The sequence below is a fragment of the Eriocheir sinensis genome, chromosome 69, assembly GCF_024679095.1.
Source record: "Eriocheir sinensis breed Jianghai 21 chromosome 69, ASM2467909v1, whole genome shotgun sequence".
Lineage (NCBI taxonomy): Eukaryota > Metazoa > Arthropoda > Malacostraca > Decapoda > Varunidae > Eriocheir > Eriocheir sinensis.
In genome coordinates this window covers 4,159,588-4,177,178 of record NC_066577.1, presented here as the reverse complement: position 1 = coordinate 4,177,178, position 17,591 = coordinate 4,159,588, and the positions used below count along the sequence as shown (strand labels likewise).

General features: G+C 44.1%; 1 protein-coding gene across 1 annotated transcript in view; it reads right to left on the bottom strand.

Annotated features, from left to right (window-relative positions):
- Window positions 1-4,890: 4,890 nt before the first annotated feature.
- The window catches only part of LOC126988411 (integrin alpha-PS3-like), a 58,187-nt gene continuing 45,486 nt past the window's right edge, over window positions 4,891-17,591 (bottom strand). Inside the window, exons 17-23 of the mRNA XM_050846469.1 lie at window positions 16,294-16,384; window positions 16,047-16,151; window positions 15,813-15,946; window positions 15,334-15,497; window positions 11,090-11,186; window positions 10,693-10,828; window positions 4,891-10,578 (exon numbers count right to left, since the gene is read on the bottom strand). Of these exons, the coding sequence (XP_050702426.1) occupies window positions 10,474-10,578; window positions 10,693-10,828; window positions 11,090-11,186; window positions 15,334-15,497; window positions 15,813-15,946; window positions 16,047-16,151; window positions 16,294-16,384 (832 nt within the window). The 3' untranslated portion in view covers window positions 4,891-10,473. The remainder of the gene's footprint in view (window positions 10,579-10,692; window positions 10,829-11,089; window positions 11,187-15,333; window positions 15,498-15,812; window positions 15,947-16,046; window positions 16,152-16,293; window positions 16,385-17,591) is intronic.

The following is a 17,591-nucleotide window of genomic DNA, read 5'->3' as shown; positions in this document are numbered from 1 at the left end:
GGCTTTAATAAGGGGGATAATTATAAGGTTTTGTTGGTAAGAGAACCGGGTAGGACACGAAGTAATGGGTTTAAACTGGATAAATTCAGATTCAACAGGGACATAGGCAAAATTGGTTTACTAACAGAGTGGTTGGTGGATGAGTGGAACAGGTTTGCAGTCACGTGCTGATTGCCAATACAATTGTCACATTAATAAATAGATTAGATAAATTCATGGACAGCGATATTAGGTGGGGTTAGATACACGGGAGCTTAGATTCAAAGGAGCTGCCTTGTACAGGCCTACCGACCTCTTGCAGACTCCTACGTTCTTATGTTCATATGTTCATATGGCTGCACGAAAAGGGAACGTAGTGGTTCTACATCATTTCACAGGTGAGTTGAGAACTGTATAATCAGATAGGGCTACATATGATAGAAATCTGCAGTTCTGTTGTACACTGACATTGAGATTACCAGGTGGCTGCCAGGGTACCTGTCCTCGACCCGGGCTGAGCTGTATGCCATACTTGAGGCTCGCCACACTGTAGCAGCTTTCCGCAAAGATGTATACTTGTTTGTTGATAGCCAGGCTGCATTACATGAACCTGTGTCCTCCTCCCCTACAGACTGTGATCTTGTGACTAAGTGCCTGACTGCCCTCCGTGCCCTTGAGGCCGCAGGTGCCAAGGTCCACTTCACCTGGGTGCCCTTCCATCCAGCACAATGAAAAGGCAGACTGCCTTGCTCGACGTGCCCTTCAGGATGACACAGTGGACCCTGACACTGACTATACGCTTAGCTATGTTAAGAATATAATTAGGGATTATTTCCATAATAACATTGCTACCCAACTCAGACACTGCTGTGACAATGGTAGCACCAGCAGCCTCCATTATGCAAGTGTCTCCCACCACTGTTTACCCCTATGGGCGACACAGTGCACCTCAGGATGTGGTAGCAATGCGTCTTAGGCTAGGCTATAGGTACTACTGGGAGGTTATTAACTCCCCTGTGTCTGCTGCACGCTGTGTGCCAGGCCGAGGGACACACACTGCAACACTGTCATGGAATGCCGGGGCCCTTTCATTGTTTTTTTTTAAGCCACGGGACTGCCTTGACCTTAAATATCGTTGATAATAGATCTACATTAAATATATAGGAAAATTTTATGTACTTTTCATAACTCAAGCCATCAATTCTTTTTTTAATTTTTCGTCTAGATGCAAAAACAAGTGGTAAATTCCCTTAGTTCCGCCCAGGAGATCGCAATGTTTTGGGTCTATCTGCCGATTGTAAGCTCCGCCCACAGACTCTGTAAGCTCCGCCCACTGGCTTCACTCGCCTGTGTGGGGACGGCGCGGGAGGGCGCCTCCTGTTATAATACCTCCATGGTCCCGACAACCTAACATTTGGACGCCATTATTGGCCCTGTTTTCGCCGCGCTTTTCAAACGCTAGCACACGCTCTCTCTTGTATTCCTGTTTCACAGCCATACGGGTCGTCCACTGAAACTGAGCACACTTGTGTCAGACCTGCACACCTTCCCCTAACAGCCAGCAGGGAGCCAGCAGCCAGCGAGCTCTGGGAAAGTAAATAAGAGACAGTTTGTGTCTACATCAACAGGTATCGCCAACCCACCATTACGCCCTTATACTTTACCATAATTTGGTCACCAGCCGTTGTAATGTGCCGTAAGAAGGTGACAGGAGACTATTATTAGCCTTACGATCAGCCACTGTCTCAGTATAGGCACTCAGTAACCCACGCAGCCTGTGATATATGCATGTCATGGCGGGCTGCTGACGACCTTGAGAGGCGGCCGCGCTCAGAGGGTACCGAGAGACTTCACACAAGTCTGGTGCTTCTCTTTGAGTGTTGCTGCTGTGGTGGATGGATTTAACAATACTTATCGCTGTGAAACATTATCGCCAGCAGTTTGGGAAGTCTTTCTATTACCTACATATCCCTTCATCGCCTGACCCTTGCCTGCAGGGAGGGACGCTGCCTCCTGAACGTCATGAGCCTTGATATACTTGTCATGGGCCACGTGGCTGACACACTGCCCAAGCTCCATCACTGCAAAGGCACTTTACTTCCTTTCCATTACCTGCTTGCAGAAAACTTTAGCATATGGAGAGAAAATTAGTGTAAACTAATTATCTGGGGGTGGAGGGGCCCTGATTCCATTACACACACACACACACACACACACACACACACACACACACACACACACACACACACACACACACACACACACACTATTGCTGCAATAAATAATGTTCTGCGCGATTCCAAGGTATTGTGAAGATAAGTCATCAATGATTATAATTCAATAACATTTGATTTAATTTAAATACTTTTTGTTGATTAAAACAAATAATACAGCAAAATACTAAGGCCATGTAAACGTGTTTCATTTTGCTTGAGGGTCAAAATAGCTTGGTTAAGAGAATACTGTAGGAAAATGTCTTCAACATATTATAATGACATTGGTACCCATGAAAATGAAGACTGTGTAACGTTATACATTAGGCTGTTAAATAAAGATGCACTTCTAACCCAGCCTAGAGGAGTTTCTAGCTGAAGACCCTTCACATGATTAAATAGTAGCCTAACCTATCACCGCTGAAATAGTAATATTTCCCCGCATTTTAAAATCTCACAAACGAGTAATAATATTGGAAACGGTTACCAGAGTGATGATTAGCAAATACATTCTAAACAAATAACGTGTTAACTTTTAGAGTGAGTTGGGTGTGATTCTAGAGTTTTACCAAGACAGGTATGGCTCGCCAAAAGCTAGCTTCTGTTCATTAAACTCTTGTAACACGTCCAGTCTATTAGACTGTGGCCTTGATGAGTGTGAATAATCCATTGTGAGTCTGTAACAACAGCTAGAGCCCTGTGGGAGAGATCACAGCCAGTAATTTTGGCCATAAGGGCCACAGCTTCCCCCATCAGCTTCGATGTCTGGACCTGAGGTGAACGATTGTTTCAGTCCTTGTAGCTGTGCCTCTCTCACAATGAGTTCCATACACAGTACAAAGGAAGGGCGGTTATGACAGCAAGACACACACAATGGCAGTGTGTGTGTCTTGCTGTCATAACCGATGGTTTCCTCCCAAGACGGCTGACTGTTAGCACGCCTAGCGCTGTCTTCTCAGCGGCCTTGCAGTTAAATAATACACTTTGTATCCCCTCTGTGGCATGTTGCTACAGTCGAAGGCTAGGCAGCAAGGCATTGTTACATTAAAAAGCAGCCGAATCCGCTTCCAAAATAGGTAAAATTATGTTTTTATTACCTCAGTTCAAAGTCGGCGCGGTGCTCGAAGGGCCAAGAATGGCGCCCGGCAGCCTGTCGGGACTCTCGATCAAGGGACTCCAGCGGTGCGGAGACGGTGTCAAGGCTTCCTCTTCCTCTTCCAAGAGCATGGGACACAAAAATGTTGAAACAAGAGATGATTGATTGATTGATTGATAGTTTATTGTTGCAAGTAAACAACAAAGGAGAAGGGAGGAGCGTGCCATCCCCGGACAGTGGCGGGCAGGAAACTTTCACTGGGGGGGCTGGGGTAAAATGTGGAGGGGCTTCACAAAACGTCATCAAAGTGAAGAAATACGATATAGAGACATGTGTAAGTACGTAGTTAACATGGCAGAAAAGAATGATTCTATATGAAGTTAATTAACACACTCTGAGGAAGAATAGTAGAAGTTGAGCATGGCAAACAGCCAAGAACTTTAAATCAAGATGTTACTTTAAAACTATGCGCCTGTTCTGGTGACTGGCAGCAAACGTGTCTACAACAGCATCAATGTTCAGCTGTTTGGCCCTCCTAGAATTAAATGATGTTACAGCACGGTTGCTGGTGCGGTTGTTGCCACTGCTGTCCCTCAAGTATGTTTTGAGGAGCTTCAGACATGAGAAGCTCCTCTCACAGGCGGCTGAGGTGACAGGGAGGGTCACTGCAATGCAGACAAGTTTATGCAGATCCATGATCCATGATCCTTGTATGGCTCCAGCACGGCTGCGAGCTCCAGCGGTGTGGACACTTCCTGGCCCTTGTCTCTCTTCCTAGCTATGAGTCTTTTCAATTGGTGGACCTCCACTGCAAGATCATCCTCTGCCACTCCATAATTGGCTGCCATTCCTGGCAGCGCTTCTTCGTCCAGAAATGAAGTATGTTCCGGGCTGAAGGCGGAAGTAGCACCCATCAGAACATTGCAGGCATTAGATGAGAATCGCCTGGTCAGCTCATTGAGCATTCTGTCTATGATGGCATAGAAGGTCTTTCTCCCGGCATCTGGTGGTGCAGCTCCATCTCTCTGACCTGTACTAGATGTTATGATGAACTCATCCAGGCGTCTGGGAGCAGATCGTTGTCTACTGGACGCTGAGTCTCAGTGCGTATCACACCTGCCTTGCACAAATCCTCAGCAGCCTCCTCTAACTCCTTCCAGGCAGCTTCAGTCCTCGTTAGGCATCCTCATCATCCTCATCAGGCAGCAATATTGGGGGCTGAGGGGGCTTGGCTCATTATTGGGGGGCTCCAGCCACAGAGTTATATACATAGAGGGTTCCCAGAGCCTGGATTTTGAAGCAACTGGCGGCCATCTTGGGTGACGGATGGCGAGACAGAGAAATTTAACCTCACATAGTTATGTCTGCTACTGCTATTACCAAGTTAGCAGCGCCTCGGCGATCCTCTGTCAGATAGACTTGTTATTTTCGTGTCCATTTTTTACCCCTGACTGTTGTTACATTGGCACGTCATAAACCATCTGAATCGGAAAATTGTGCTCAATTTTAAACTGTAAACGAAAATCTAATGCAATAAAAATTACATGAATGACAAGGAGTTGAAGCAAAACAGGTGAACAAAAATGTTTATACACTACCATATATTTTTCTCATTATTTTATTGTAGGTTTACCTAAGTGCAATACATTTGTGATCACGATATGCAGCAATGTCTCATCAACACGATGATCGGCTCAGTTTTCCAAAATATCATAATGTTGGCTGGCTAATAGTGGTTAAGTGTAAACATGTGGTCATGGAAAGGTCGCCAATCCGTCACCCTATGGCGGCCGACCACAGAGTTACAGGCAGGAGCAGTGGCCTCACCTCTCACCGTGGCGAAAGATTGGAGTTGAGCCCTCTAGTATATAACTCTGTGGGCTCCAGCCCCCCCACGCCCCCCCTTGGCGCCGCCACTGCCATCCCAACCCCCAGGCAGTACAGTGTGATTATACAACAAGGATACATGTGGAAGCAGCACCAGGAAACTAAAAAGATACAATGGTAGGGGACAAGTGCTAAAAAAATAAAGGCCTGCAAGAAAAGCAACCCTGAAAATATATAGAACCTGGAGAGAAGAGATGGGAGGACAGATGGCATGTTCCTCCCTTCTCCCTTGTTGTTTACCTGCAACAATAAACTATCAATCAATCAGGAGGAAGTGTACGACAACAGTGAAGCATCAGCCATCCTCTTCAACTGCAGAACGATAACATGAGACTGAGAGACAACGCTGCCAGATTGTCGTACTCAGCCTCCGATGTTTGCCGATATCTGACCCCAAAACTGCCTCCTCGACCCCGATAACTCCCTTCATATACAGTTCTCGTTAAAATGGTTAATTATTGGCTTAGAAACCGGTACATACGAGGCTCTGAATACAATAATCTGGCAACGGTGCTGAGAGATATGAAAAGATTTAACAACGAGAGTACGGCGTGCATCATGTGTGGAGACGAGCCGGAGGACCTGAGGCACTTCATCCTGCACTGCCCGGCCCACGACGAGGAGAGCTAAGTCTATATATACCAAGTCAAGTCACTCTGCTTCAAAACTGCGACCGGTACGCGCAGGAGGCGGTTTTGGGGCAGAGCAGCGGGATGACGTCACTTGGAGCCAAAAAAAAAAATACCCGCCAGTTCAGGGGTGACTAAAGTTGGGGCCGTATGTGCACTCTGGATGTGCATTCTCGCCTTCTTTCACAGCGCGTTCAGGCAAGCCAGTGACGAAAAAATATGTCTTTTTATTGTGCTATTGCGTGACTGTAATTTCAATGACTACAAACGGCGGTGTGGGGTGTGAGGGAGGGCATGATGAAGTGATTGATTTAAATTAGTCCGCCTTTCCTCGTTTTCTCTAAATCCCTGTTTCTACATTCTCTAGTTTGGCTCCAAGCAGTGTCACGCATAAACCACGCCTCGGCCGTGTCTCCTCCCACAAACCTGCGTATGACTTGACTTGGTGTATATAGACTTAGGAGGAGAGGAGCAGCATCCCTGCACTGCTGCGTCCATACCACCAGGACGAAGAGAACACCATTTGGAAGAGCTCTTTTTGAGAACACAGGAATGGAGACAATAAAGACAGTACTATATAAATTTTGGCAAAAGAGAGAAAAGAAAAGAAAGGAACAGGAGACGTAAAGAAGTTTAGAAACTCAAAAACCGTACATGTATCCTTAGTTGTATAATCCCACTCTGTACTGCCTGGGAGTTGGGATGGCATGCTCCTCCTTTCTCGATCCTTTGTTGTTTACTTGCAACAATAAACTATCAGTCAATCAAAAGACCCAGACCGAGAAAGACCACAGACCCAGAAAAAGCTACCTTACTCTCATCCCTCTCAGCCATCCTTGGAACTATTACACAGACATCAGGGAGTGCCGTTACAAAGGCAAGACTCTCGAGTCCCGAGAACTCAACTCAACTCCTCTTCTTCCCGCTTCTCAGGACTTCTTTGGTTCTTCTTCACACTCCCGTAGTTAACTTAATTACTTCACTGTGCACACTTATGTACACTTTACCCCGCCATTTTTTTTTACAGAAAAGGAGACAGTTCAAGGGCGTGAAAAAAAATAATGAAAAAAAAGCCCTCTACTTAAGGGTCTTGCACACCCTTGGCCTCCATAATGGCCCAGGTCTATCTAAGCACTAATGTTTCTTTACCATCGTTTTACCCGTGACATTTTACATAGTTTGACCAAGTTTCAAGTTCATTGGACAATAAATAGTATTTTTCACGAATTTTTTTCCCGACTTTCTTCCCCGAGTCAAACAAAATCATCAGAAATTATGATAACGCAAAATGCTTCCGTATGTGCCTTCCTACATTATTTTTCAATAAGAAGAAATAATATAATCCCCTTATGAATGCTAGAAAGGTGAGAAATGCAAGCTTGAAATAAATCTCCATCAAGCCACCATGAAAAAAGTGTTTCACAAGCGACAGATACCATCGTATCTCTTTTTCCTTCTGTATAAAGATGCCTATGTAATCGATCTGCAAGTGTGGCAAGTTTGAAAGGAATCATGCAGAAACTGTATGTGTAGTTTGCCAAGACAGAAGAAAAAGCATGTTTTCAGATATTAGATATCAAAAGTTACAACATCAAAAATCATAAGATACTCTCTTTATTTTCGTCCCCCCTTAAGTTTGGACGTTCATAAGAAGAGATGGGAAACAAATAAACATCAGATAAACGTTCAGTAGGAGTAGAAAGACACTTGACACCTCTATTTTTGTACCAAGCTCCACGCTACGTGTTTCCCAGTGGATGAATACAATATATATTTGGGATGTATTGCAGTATTAGTATATTACAATAAAGCAAATATGCAAAATTTTGATATGGGGGGGGGGGGGGTGGAGGGGCGGGGAATGGGTACGGGCCCGATGAATTGGGTAATGGGGTTGATATGTGGTTTTGGTGATTTCTGCATGATTCTGGAGCATGATTCTGGATGGAGTTTACTACAATTATCATAAAAATTAAACAAATATGCTGAATTTTGAAACATTTGGGGTATCGGGGGGGGGGGGGGGCGTGGAATGGGTATGGGGGCCAATAAATGGGTTTTCCTGTAACTACATAACTCTCCTACCCTAAGGGAACACATAAAGCATAAAAATGAAAATGGTCAAAATTGAGTGAAATTCGGTCTCTAGAGGTGTGCAAGATCCTAAAGTCGTAGGCAGGAGGAAATACAGATGAAGGAAGATTGTTCCAGAGTTTACCAGCGTGAGGGATGAAAAGTGAAGATACTGGTTAACTCTTGCATAAGGGGTCTGGACAGTATTGAAATGAGCTTGATTAGAAAGTCGTGTGCGGCGAGGCCGCGGGAGGGGGGGAGGAGCAAGTTCAGAAGAGCAGTCAGCATGAAAATATCGATAGAAGATAGAAAGAGAAGCAACATCGCGACGGAATTTAAGAGGTATAGACTATCAGTAAGAGGAGGAGAATTATACACAACATTTAGGTAAATGTATTGCCCGTAAAGGAATCTTTTAAAATTGTTTATAAAACTTGTATAGCTTGATGTCTTCAGTGTGGAATGAAAGCACCAAAATGGAAGAACAGGACCAGGGTTGTAAATAAAACATTCAGGAAGAAGAACTGCAAGGGATTCTAGACCATCCGAGGAATGAAAAACAGGGAGGAGTGGAGGGGGGGGTGTCAGGATGCTGAGAACAAGGGAGACACTGGTGAGGGGTCCAGCAGACAAAGGCCTTGGGAAAATAAAGAGCTAGTTGAAAACTGAACGCTGATAAGGACAGAGAACAACGAGAAAAACTACTGTAACTGGCAGAAGATAAAAGTATAATATCCAGAGTCTTGAAAGGGAAGCAAGAAGTTCAAGAGCAGACTGATATATTAAGGTTGGAAACGTGTGTGGAGATACATTTCAAAGATACATTACAAAGATACATTTCATAAACAGACCAAGGTAAATGATAATACTACGTGGGAAAAGGCAACGGTGAGCCTGTTCTCTCATTAAAGGTTACCCGATCTAGTGATCTACTAATAGTCTAACTGACAGTCACCTCGGTGCCTGCCTTCTGCTGAAACATCAACAGAACCTGCTAACCAAGGCGAAGGCCTCAGGAATGTGTGGTAAGGTGAAACAAATGGGGAAGAAAGAGCAGAAGTAACGGAGTCGGTACAAAGCCAGGGGAAAATGATCAGAGAATGGAGAAAAGAAAAGGCCCTGCAGGAAAGTGCTGAATCAAAGGCTGAGGAAGTGGAATCTGCAGAGAGAGGAAGTGAGAAGGGCGAAGTAGTCAGCAGTATGAACGGTATGAAAGGGGTATTTGCTGACACAGATGGTCTAGGCGCGAATACACTGGAACTAAACTTTTTTTTGGGAAAAAGAGCTTGAAATCATGTTCCACGTGGAGATCAAACTTAAGTATGTCACTATCCTAGAGGGTTATGGCACATACAGACTCTGGAGAGGAGACAAAGTAATAACAGGGAAGGGTGATGGTGGCAGTGTAGAAACAGTATTACTTTACAACAGTTGTTCACCGGCCTTGCCAATCCTCAATAACAGCTCCGACTGTTCACAGCTAACTTCTTTGCGAGGTATATTGCTTTTTCACGTCATTCACTTGCTCCGATTGCTGTAAACCCTTAACAATACTACTTTTACTACAATGCTGCTTACTTATGCTACAGTGACGACAATGACGCCAACAATGACATGTGGACTGTGAACCAAAGCTCAGCACAGAGAAAGTCACTACAACTTATTCTGGTAGGAATTTCAGACACACACACACACACACACACACACACACACACACACACACACAAAACTACAAATATGATTATGCAACACATTACTCGTTGGTATTAGTGGTGTGAAAAGTATGTAAGGTATCTGTAAATCTTATAAAAACTGCAAACATTTTTCCGAAACTAGAAATATTTGAGAAACTTCAACGTGTCGGTGAATAATTCAAAAGTCAGGAAGGACAGGCTATTAAGTATTTCAAAGTGCCGCCTACATTTCATGTAAATATCACCTCAGAAATAAGCTGTGTACAGGCAAGCCTCAGACACATCCACCCACTCCCTCGTGCTCGTGAGCAGACTGTATGTAACGGAGGAGCGAGACCAGGCGTGGTCTTGCTGGGCACAGGTCGCCGCTCCATGGAGCTAACATACATTTGGAAAGACTGCTCGATAATAAACAATATAATCACTAGACTGCTACTAGTCTAACTAGTTTTAGCAAATGTGCCGCTTAGTACGGGATATACGTGCCATGTCACCCCTGATCATTCATCATGCGGACCATGGCTTTTACCTGCACTTAGAAGACGACACAAACCATGTCAAAGGGAGAGAGAGTTTTATGCACTCAACTCACAGGTATATAAAGTATCCTAATTATAATCAGTTTCTTGCAAGTTTCAAACAAGGCACGTTTAACAAATGTACCTTCCACATGAGCTTATCATCTTCGCTGTGTGAGATCACAACATTAATGGACCTGAAGTCACTCTATCCACACACTAACTAACACTTACACTCTTGACTCCCGCCAGAGTACAGTTACTAGCCTAACAATTACTCCTCTCACCACTTTGGCGACATCTTAGGGAGACTTAACATTAACCTTCCAATTGGTTGACTGAAGAGTTTCTTTGACACCGACACACAGCAGTGAGCAGGCTCCTTTAGTCTCCAAGAAAACCTTGGTTATCTGATGCACAGTTTGCTCTATCAGTCTCTGCTTGCTGGGCCTTCATTTCCTCCATTTTCTTACGCTTGAAGAATCCAGCCTGGCAAAAGAGACATGTGAATGTATTAGCTTAACTGGCAGTTTGTGAGTGTACAAAGATTGCTGCGTACTTATCTGAGAGGTCTGCTGGAAAATTTTGGTCAGTGGGTCTCACCTTGTATAGTCCATACGTCAGGAGTCCCAAGAGCAAGAGGGCTGCAATCACAGCCAGCAGGGGAGCCCACCAGGGGATCCCGTTGGCCTGAAGAAACTCCGGCTGGATTCGAGTCCCCGCCTCCTCGCGTGCCTCCCTTGGGTGTATGGATCATTAAGTATTAATTGTGGAGTAACTTCCGTGTCTTATACGACCCGTGTATATGTTAGGATAGGTGGAAAATTTAAATAAGGAAAAACTCTTTTAAAGATGTAGAAGCCTTCTGTAACTATCAGTTCAGGCACAGTTTTATCATAAACTGATTGTTCTCATCCACCAGCCCACATGTCTCATCCTCTCGCCTCTCACTTTGATTAATTTGAATGTCACAGAGGTGATAGGAAGCCAGTGCGCTTACCTTACGCCAATAAAGTCCATTCGAGGCGCGAGGGGCTGGATGCTGGCACGCCCCGAGGTCACCAGGACTGCTCCTCCCTTAGCGGACATGTGCTTGGCTGTGGACGGGGAAGCATCAGTCAGCGAAACATAGTGAGAAGCAGTCTGTTCATATGTAAGTTATTAAAGCATTTGCATGTTTATTAAAGATTTTTATTGAGTCTTGAAATTGGTTTTTATAATTGCCAGTTTCAAATGAGTATTTACTTTCATCATCGCTGAACTGAAGGAATGTAGGGCCACGTGATTCAGCTAAGAGGAAGGTTACGACAGCGAACAGAAACAGATCATGAAATATTCCAATAAATGGTTAAGTTCCTCAAGTAAAAAAGGGGCTTAATAACTAGAGGAACAAGATCTAGATACCATCCACTTCGCATCTTCAGTGGGCTGCCCGAATTTGTGTCGTATCCAGCACTTGGGGTTGGGGGCAACAGCCAGTTGCTCAGTGGGCAGCGTGCGGGTTTGGCGTCCAGGAGGACGCAGGTTCACGTCCTGCCCACCGCTACAAACAACCTGCCAATTTTTCAGTCATCGCCGAGGGGCCAAAGACTACCCACATGCCATTTATCACCCCAGACTCTAGATTCTCTTTATAAAGAGAATCAAAGATGAACTCCAGGGGGACAGCATGAGCCAAGCAAGATGGCGCCTCTATAAACTTTTGCTTGCTCCATAACGGGCTGGGGCCGACCACTAGGCCCCACAAGGAAGTCTACCAATGCAATAGGCGAGCCAAAAGAACACTGATTTAAGTGAACGATTCTCTGGCCTTTACTGGATAATCTTTCTTCCCTACAAGTAGTTTTCTTTTGACCCCCCATTGCCTCAATGGCAGATTTATGATGATAGTGACAAGGATGAAGATAATTAGGATAGCGTTGAGGCACAAACTCAACTTTTCATCTTGCAGTCATTTAATAATTCATGGACATGATGAACACTCCATAGCAACTTTAACCGACTCCGCTTGTGTCCTTGCCTAAGTTTCTTCCTGTGAAACATGGACACTAAATAACTGACTCGCAAAGGAACACAAAGTAACACAAAGGAAGAACAAACAACAGCAGACCTGCTGGTCCTTACGAGGCTGTTTGTGACAAGCTACACTAACTATCTAATCAAAGGTGGAAGATGAAGGACAGCAAAGGCGAAGGCTCCTCCCCACCCCCCCATCCCTCCAGCCAAAGCTGGCAGGAAAGGAAAAAGAACCATGCAGCATGGAAAAACTGCATGGAAATTATGTAGGAAAGAGGAAAGAACTACCAATACTGCTACCACTAACCGGGCGATAAAAGCGGACAAGGACACCAGTATTCGAAAGAACTTAACGTTATTACGACAATGAGTAATATCGTAGTTGCTGGTTGGATTCAAAATACTTGTTTAATCTATTCTTGAAGGCCGTAACTGTTGTACTATCAACGACATCACAGGGTAGAGAGTTCCAAACATTAACAACTCGATTGAAGAAGTGTTTAGCTTCGTGCGACGAGAATCTTTTACCACTTATCTTCAAATTGTGATTTCTTCTTGTTCTATTTGATCGATCAATTGTAAGGTAATCTTCCACATTAATATCACTGAATCCTTTGAACATTTTAAACACTTCTGTTAGATCGCCTCGCATTCTTCGTTTTGATAGGCTGAATAAATTTACTTCTTTAAGCCTTTGTTCATATGATAAATTTCTCAACCTAGGAATCATCTTTGTTACTCTTCGTTGAACCCGTTCCAATTTTTTTATGTTTTTTCTGTAATAGGGAGACCAAAACTGTACACAGTACTCTAGACGGGGTCGAACCAACGAATTATACAGTTTTAATATTACTTTTTCCGATTTATTATTAAAGACTCGTCCGATGAAGCCAACCAATTTGTTTGCAGTTTAAACTACCTCTGAACAATGCTGACCGGGCTTTAAATCGCTTGATATAGTGATTCCAAGATCCTTTTCTTTACTTACTGCAGAAAGTTGTTGGGCATTCATTACGTACCGAACGCGATTGTTATTTTTTCCGATGTGCAACACTTTACATTTGTCAACGTTAAATTTCATTTGCCATTGATTGGCCCAACGTGCAAGTCGATCTAGATCTGATTGTAAAGCTTCTTCGTCGAGTGTCGCAGTTACTTTACTTGCAATTTTTGTGTCATCAGCAAATTTTGATACTTTGCAAGTGAGCCCATCATCGATATCATTAATATAAATTAAGAAGAGCATGGGGCCAAGCACTGATCTTTGATGTACGCCGCTTCTGACATCGAGCCAGTTAGATGTAACACCGTTTAGAACTACTCTCTGTTTCCGCTCAGGGAGCCAGTCCAAAAGCCAATTGTGAATGTTACCCGAGATACCGTGCGCCAATAGTTTGCTGAGCAATCGTTGGTGGGGGACCTTATCAAATGCCTTTTGAAAATCCAGATATATGATATCTACTGATCTGTTATCATCGAACACCTCAAAAATATAATGAAAAAAATCAAGTAAGTTAGTTAAACACTAACGTTTACTACGGAAGCCATGTTGCGAATTATTTATTATACTATTTTCTTCGAAGAATTTCACCATATTGTCGCGAATGATCGTCTCCATTAACTTACAAACAATCGATGTCAGGCTAATTGGTCGATAGTTTCCTGGATGAGACTTGTCCCCCTTTTTGAAAATTGGTGTGACATTTGCAAGTTTCCAATCCGACGGAAACTTTTCCAGCTGTTAAAGATTTATTGAATATGATGGAGAGCGGTTTACAAATTTGATGTTTGATTTCTTTTAAGACCCTAGGGGTAATTTTGTCTGGACCAGGAGCTTTGCTTACTTCAATCTTTTCAATTGTGCGTAAAATGTCACTTTCTACGATGAGCACGCCACTTAACATCTTTTCGGTCCTTCTAACCTCCGGCGGTTGAGGTGATAAACAATCTTCGTCGGTAAATACGAATGCGAAAAAGTTATTTAGGATTGTAGCCATTTCATTTTCATCGTTCGTGTGGTTACCATTTTCATTAGCAAGCGGTCCGATACCACAAGTGAGTGACTTTTTATTATTTACATGGCTAAAAAATTCTTTAGGATTAGATTTATTTGTTTCCGTTATATATTCTTCAAGATTTTTCTTGCTTCGTTTTATTAATTTCTTGGTTTCGCGGCGAATTCTGTCCAACTCTAGTTTGTCAGCCTCACTCTGAGTTGATATGTATCTACTGTATACGCGTTTTTTAAGAGATAGGCTATTTTGAATTTCGTTATTCCACCATTTGGGTTTCTTAAAAGCTGAAGGTCTGTTACGATAGGGTACGCATATGCTTATAGCATTGTTCAGTATTGTGGCGAAGGCCCCCCAAGATTTATCAGAGGCAAGTTACTGCCTTCGGTCATAAATGTCGATGTAGAATCACAGAATATTGCTGGAATGACTTTTTGTCAACCTAGCGATTATTCTGTGACCTGACTCCAGACCTATTAGCTGGATAGTCTGTGAACACCCACTCCAGGCATGTGGCGATGTTACCCAGAAGTCAACCCTGCTGTTTTGTGCAAGACAAACCAAAATGGAGAACACGAAAAGGGAATACCCCAAAGTTCATGGCTTGAGCAAATTGATGGATCCTTCCATGAGGTATTTTGGAAGGATATGGGTCCTGCATAGAGACTTGCTCAGAGGACCCCCGGGCGTGCATCATGGGGTGGTTGAGGTGACGTGACCCCTGGCGCACGCATGCCACTATTAGGGACCCCCGGGGCATACATCATGGGGTGGTTGAGGTGACGTGACCCCTGGCGCACGCATGCCACTATTAGGGACCCCCGGGGCATACATCATGGGGTGGTTGAGGTGACGTGACCCCTGGCGCACGCATGCCACTATTAGGGACCCCCGGGGCATACATCATGGGGTGGTTGAGGTGACGTGACCCCTGGCGCACGCATGCCACTATGAGGGACCCCCGGGGCATACATCATGGGGTGGTTGAGGTGACGTGACCCCTGGCGCACGCATGCCACTATTAGGGACCCCCGGGGCATACATCATGGGGTGGTTGAGGTGACGTGACCCCTGGCGCATGCATGCCACTATTAGGGACCCCCGGGGCATACATCATGGGGTGGTTGAGGTGACGTGACCCCTGGCGCATGCATGTCACCATTAATTAATTGAATGACTGACTCAGCACTTCTGCTCAAAGGCATTTTGTTCTTACCCATGACACTAAGATCAACCTCCAGCTCCATAGTAAGCTTGGCTGTCTCGGTGTCCACTGGCCAGTTGTATATGTGGCAGGAGAGTTGCGCACATCTTGTTAGGCTCGAGGAACAGTCGAAGTACTGGGTCCCGTCACCCTCGTCCTTCTGAGCACTCACAATTCTGTGGATATGAAGTTCAACCCTTTGCTGTTTAGTTCTCTACATATACCTTTACAGTTATCAATATACATGGCTGATTTGTTATAAAAAAGTGAACATAAATATGATACCATAAAGTTATTTAATGCAAACTTCATCAAAATATAGTTTAGCAAAGGGGGTACAGATTCAGTTAGCCTAAAAGACTGGATATGAGGAAAGAAAGTTATAAACTCAATAGTGTTTGAACAGAACAGATCTGATCTGAAAAATGAAAAGTCTTGTACAGTTCAAGTAATGGCAATGTGGTACCAAGGCACAGACAAAATACACTTACATGGGCTGCAAGGAAGGTTTTGCATCACTTCCAGTGTTACCACCAGTGGCCACGCCTCCTCCCTGACTCACATCATCTCTCTCAAAGCTCCCGCTGCTCAGCTTGCAATGGAACGGCTGATGCAAGAAATCTGTCTGCAAATTATTGGAATAATACGTCCAGTAAATATGGGATGCTTTTTCAAACTTTGAAGAATTATTTTCTTATGAAACCATAAAAAAGTATTCTCCTTACCTTTGGAAAATGGAGCTTGAGTAGGTTTTGACCGTCTGTGACATTGACAGGAACATCAACGGTCAGATCCACCTGGCCAAGCGGTGTGGGTCCCTTCTTCACTAACTGCAAGGTGGAGAAAAGTGAGACGAACCAACCTTGTAAGGCATTACCTCATGCATGGTGATGTTGGCGCTGCAGCAGTGCACAAACTGGCAGTGTAATGTCTATTTATATGTACAATTCACACGGGAAAGGTCAGACGTACAGTGAAGGTGTGCGTAAATCTTGGGTTGACTGTTGCGTTGATGTTGTCTCCACCCACATGCTTGTAAAACACTTGCTCTCTCTTGGAAGCTCTGAAAAATGACGACAAATCATAACAGAAGAATTACGCAGGTCTACAAAAGACTGTAAAGCAGCTATTCTTAAGTTTCTTGATACGTTTTCTGCAATGGAAACAGAAAACTGAATTCTCTAGTCTAGATAATATAATGGATATCAAGCAAAAAATATTCCCCATGATACGTACACCATTACTGCTACTTTTTACTCACAAGAAACTGATCTGGCTGAGAGAAAGCATGAAGGGTTGAAATAACTTTATGGATTGTGGCAACAGTGGGCGTAGAACTTAACGCTCGAATCCCTCCGAATACTTTACCTTTGAGGGAACTTAACGTTCGAATCCCTCCGAATACTTTACCTTTGAGGGAACTTTACGTTCGAATCCCTCCGAGTAGTTTACCTTTTAGGGAACTTTACGTTCGAATCCCTCCGAATACTTTACCTTTGAGGGAACTTAACGTTCGAATCCCTCCGAATACTTTACCTTTGAGGGAACTTTACGTTCGAATCCCTCCGAATACTTTACCTTTGAGGGAACTTTACGTTCGAATCCCTCTGAGTAGTTTACCTTTTAGGGAACTTTACGTTCGAATCCCTCCGAATACTTTACCTTTGAGGGAACTTAACGTTCGAATCCCTCCGAGTAGTTTACCTTTGAGGGAACTTAACGTTCGAATCCCTCCCAGTAGTTTATCTTTTAGGGAACTTTGCGTTCGAATCCCTCCGAGTAGTTTACCTTTTAGGGAACTTAACGTTCGAATCCCTCCCAGTAGTTTACCTTTGAGGGAACTTTACGTTCGAATCCCTCCCAGAAGTTTACCTTTGAGGGAACTTTACGTTCGAATCCCTCCGAGTAGTTTACCTTTGAGGGAACTTAACGTCCGAATCCCTCCCAGTAGTTTACCTTTTAGGGAACTTTACGTTCGAATCCCTCCGAGTAGTTTGCCTTTTAGGGAACTTAACGTTCGAATCCCTCCCAGTAGATTACCTTTGAGGGAACTTTACGTTCGAATCCCTCTGAGTAGTTTCCCTTTGAGGTTCGCTCCGTAGGTGGGCCCAGTCCAGCCGAGGATCTCGCATGCTACGCTAGGTAATACCAGTCTCTCTCCCTTTGCAATGTGTTGCTGTGTTGTGTGTTTTGTTATGTATTGTTTGTGTGTGCTGTTTGTCTTCTTGGTGTGCCCAGTGGTGTTAATCGTTCTGGCTGAGCATTGTTAA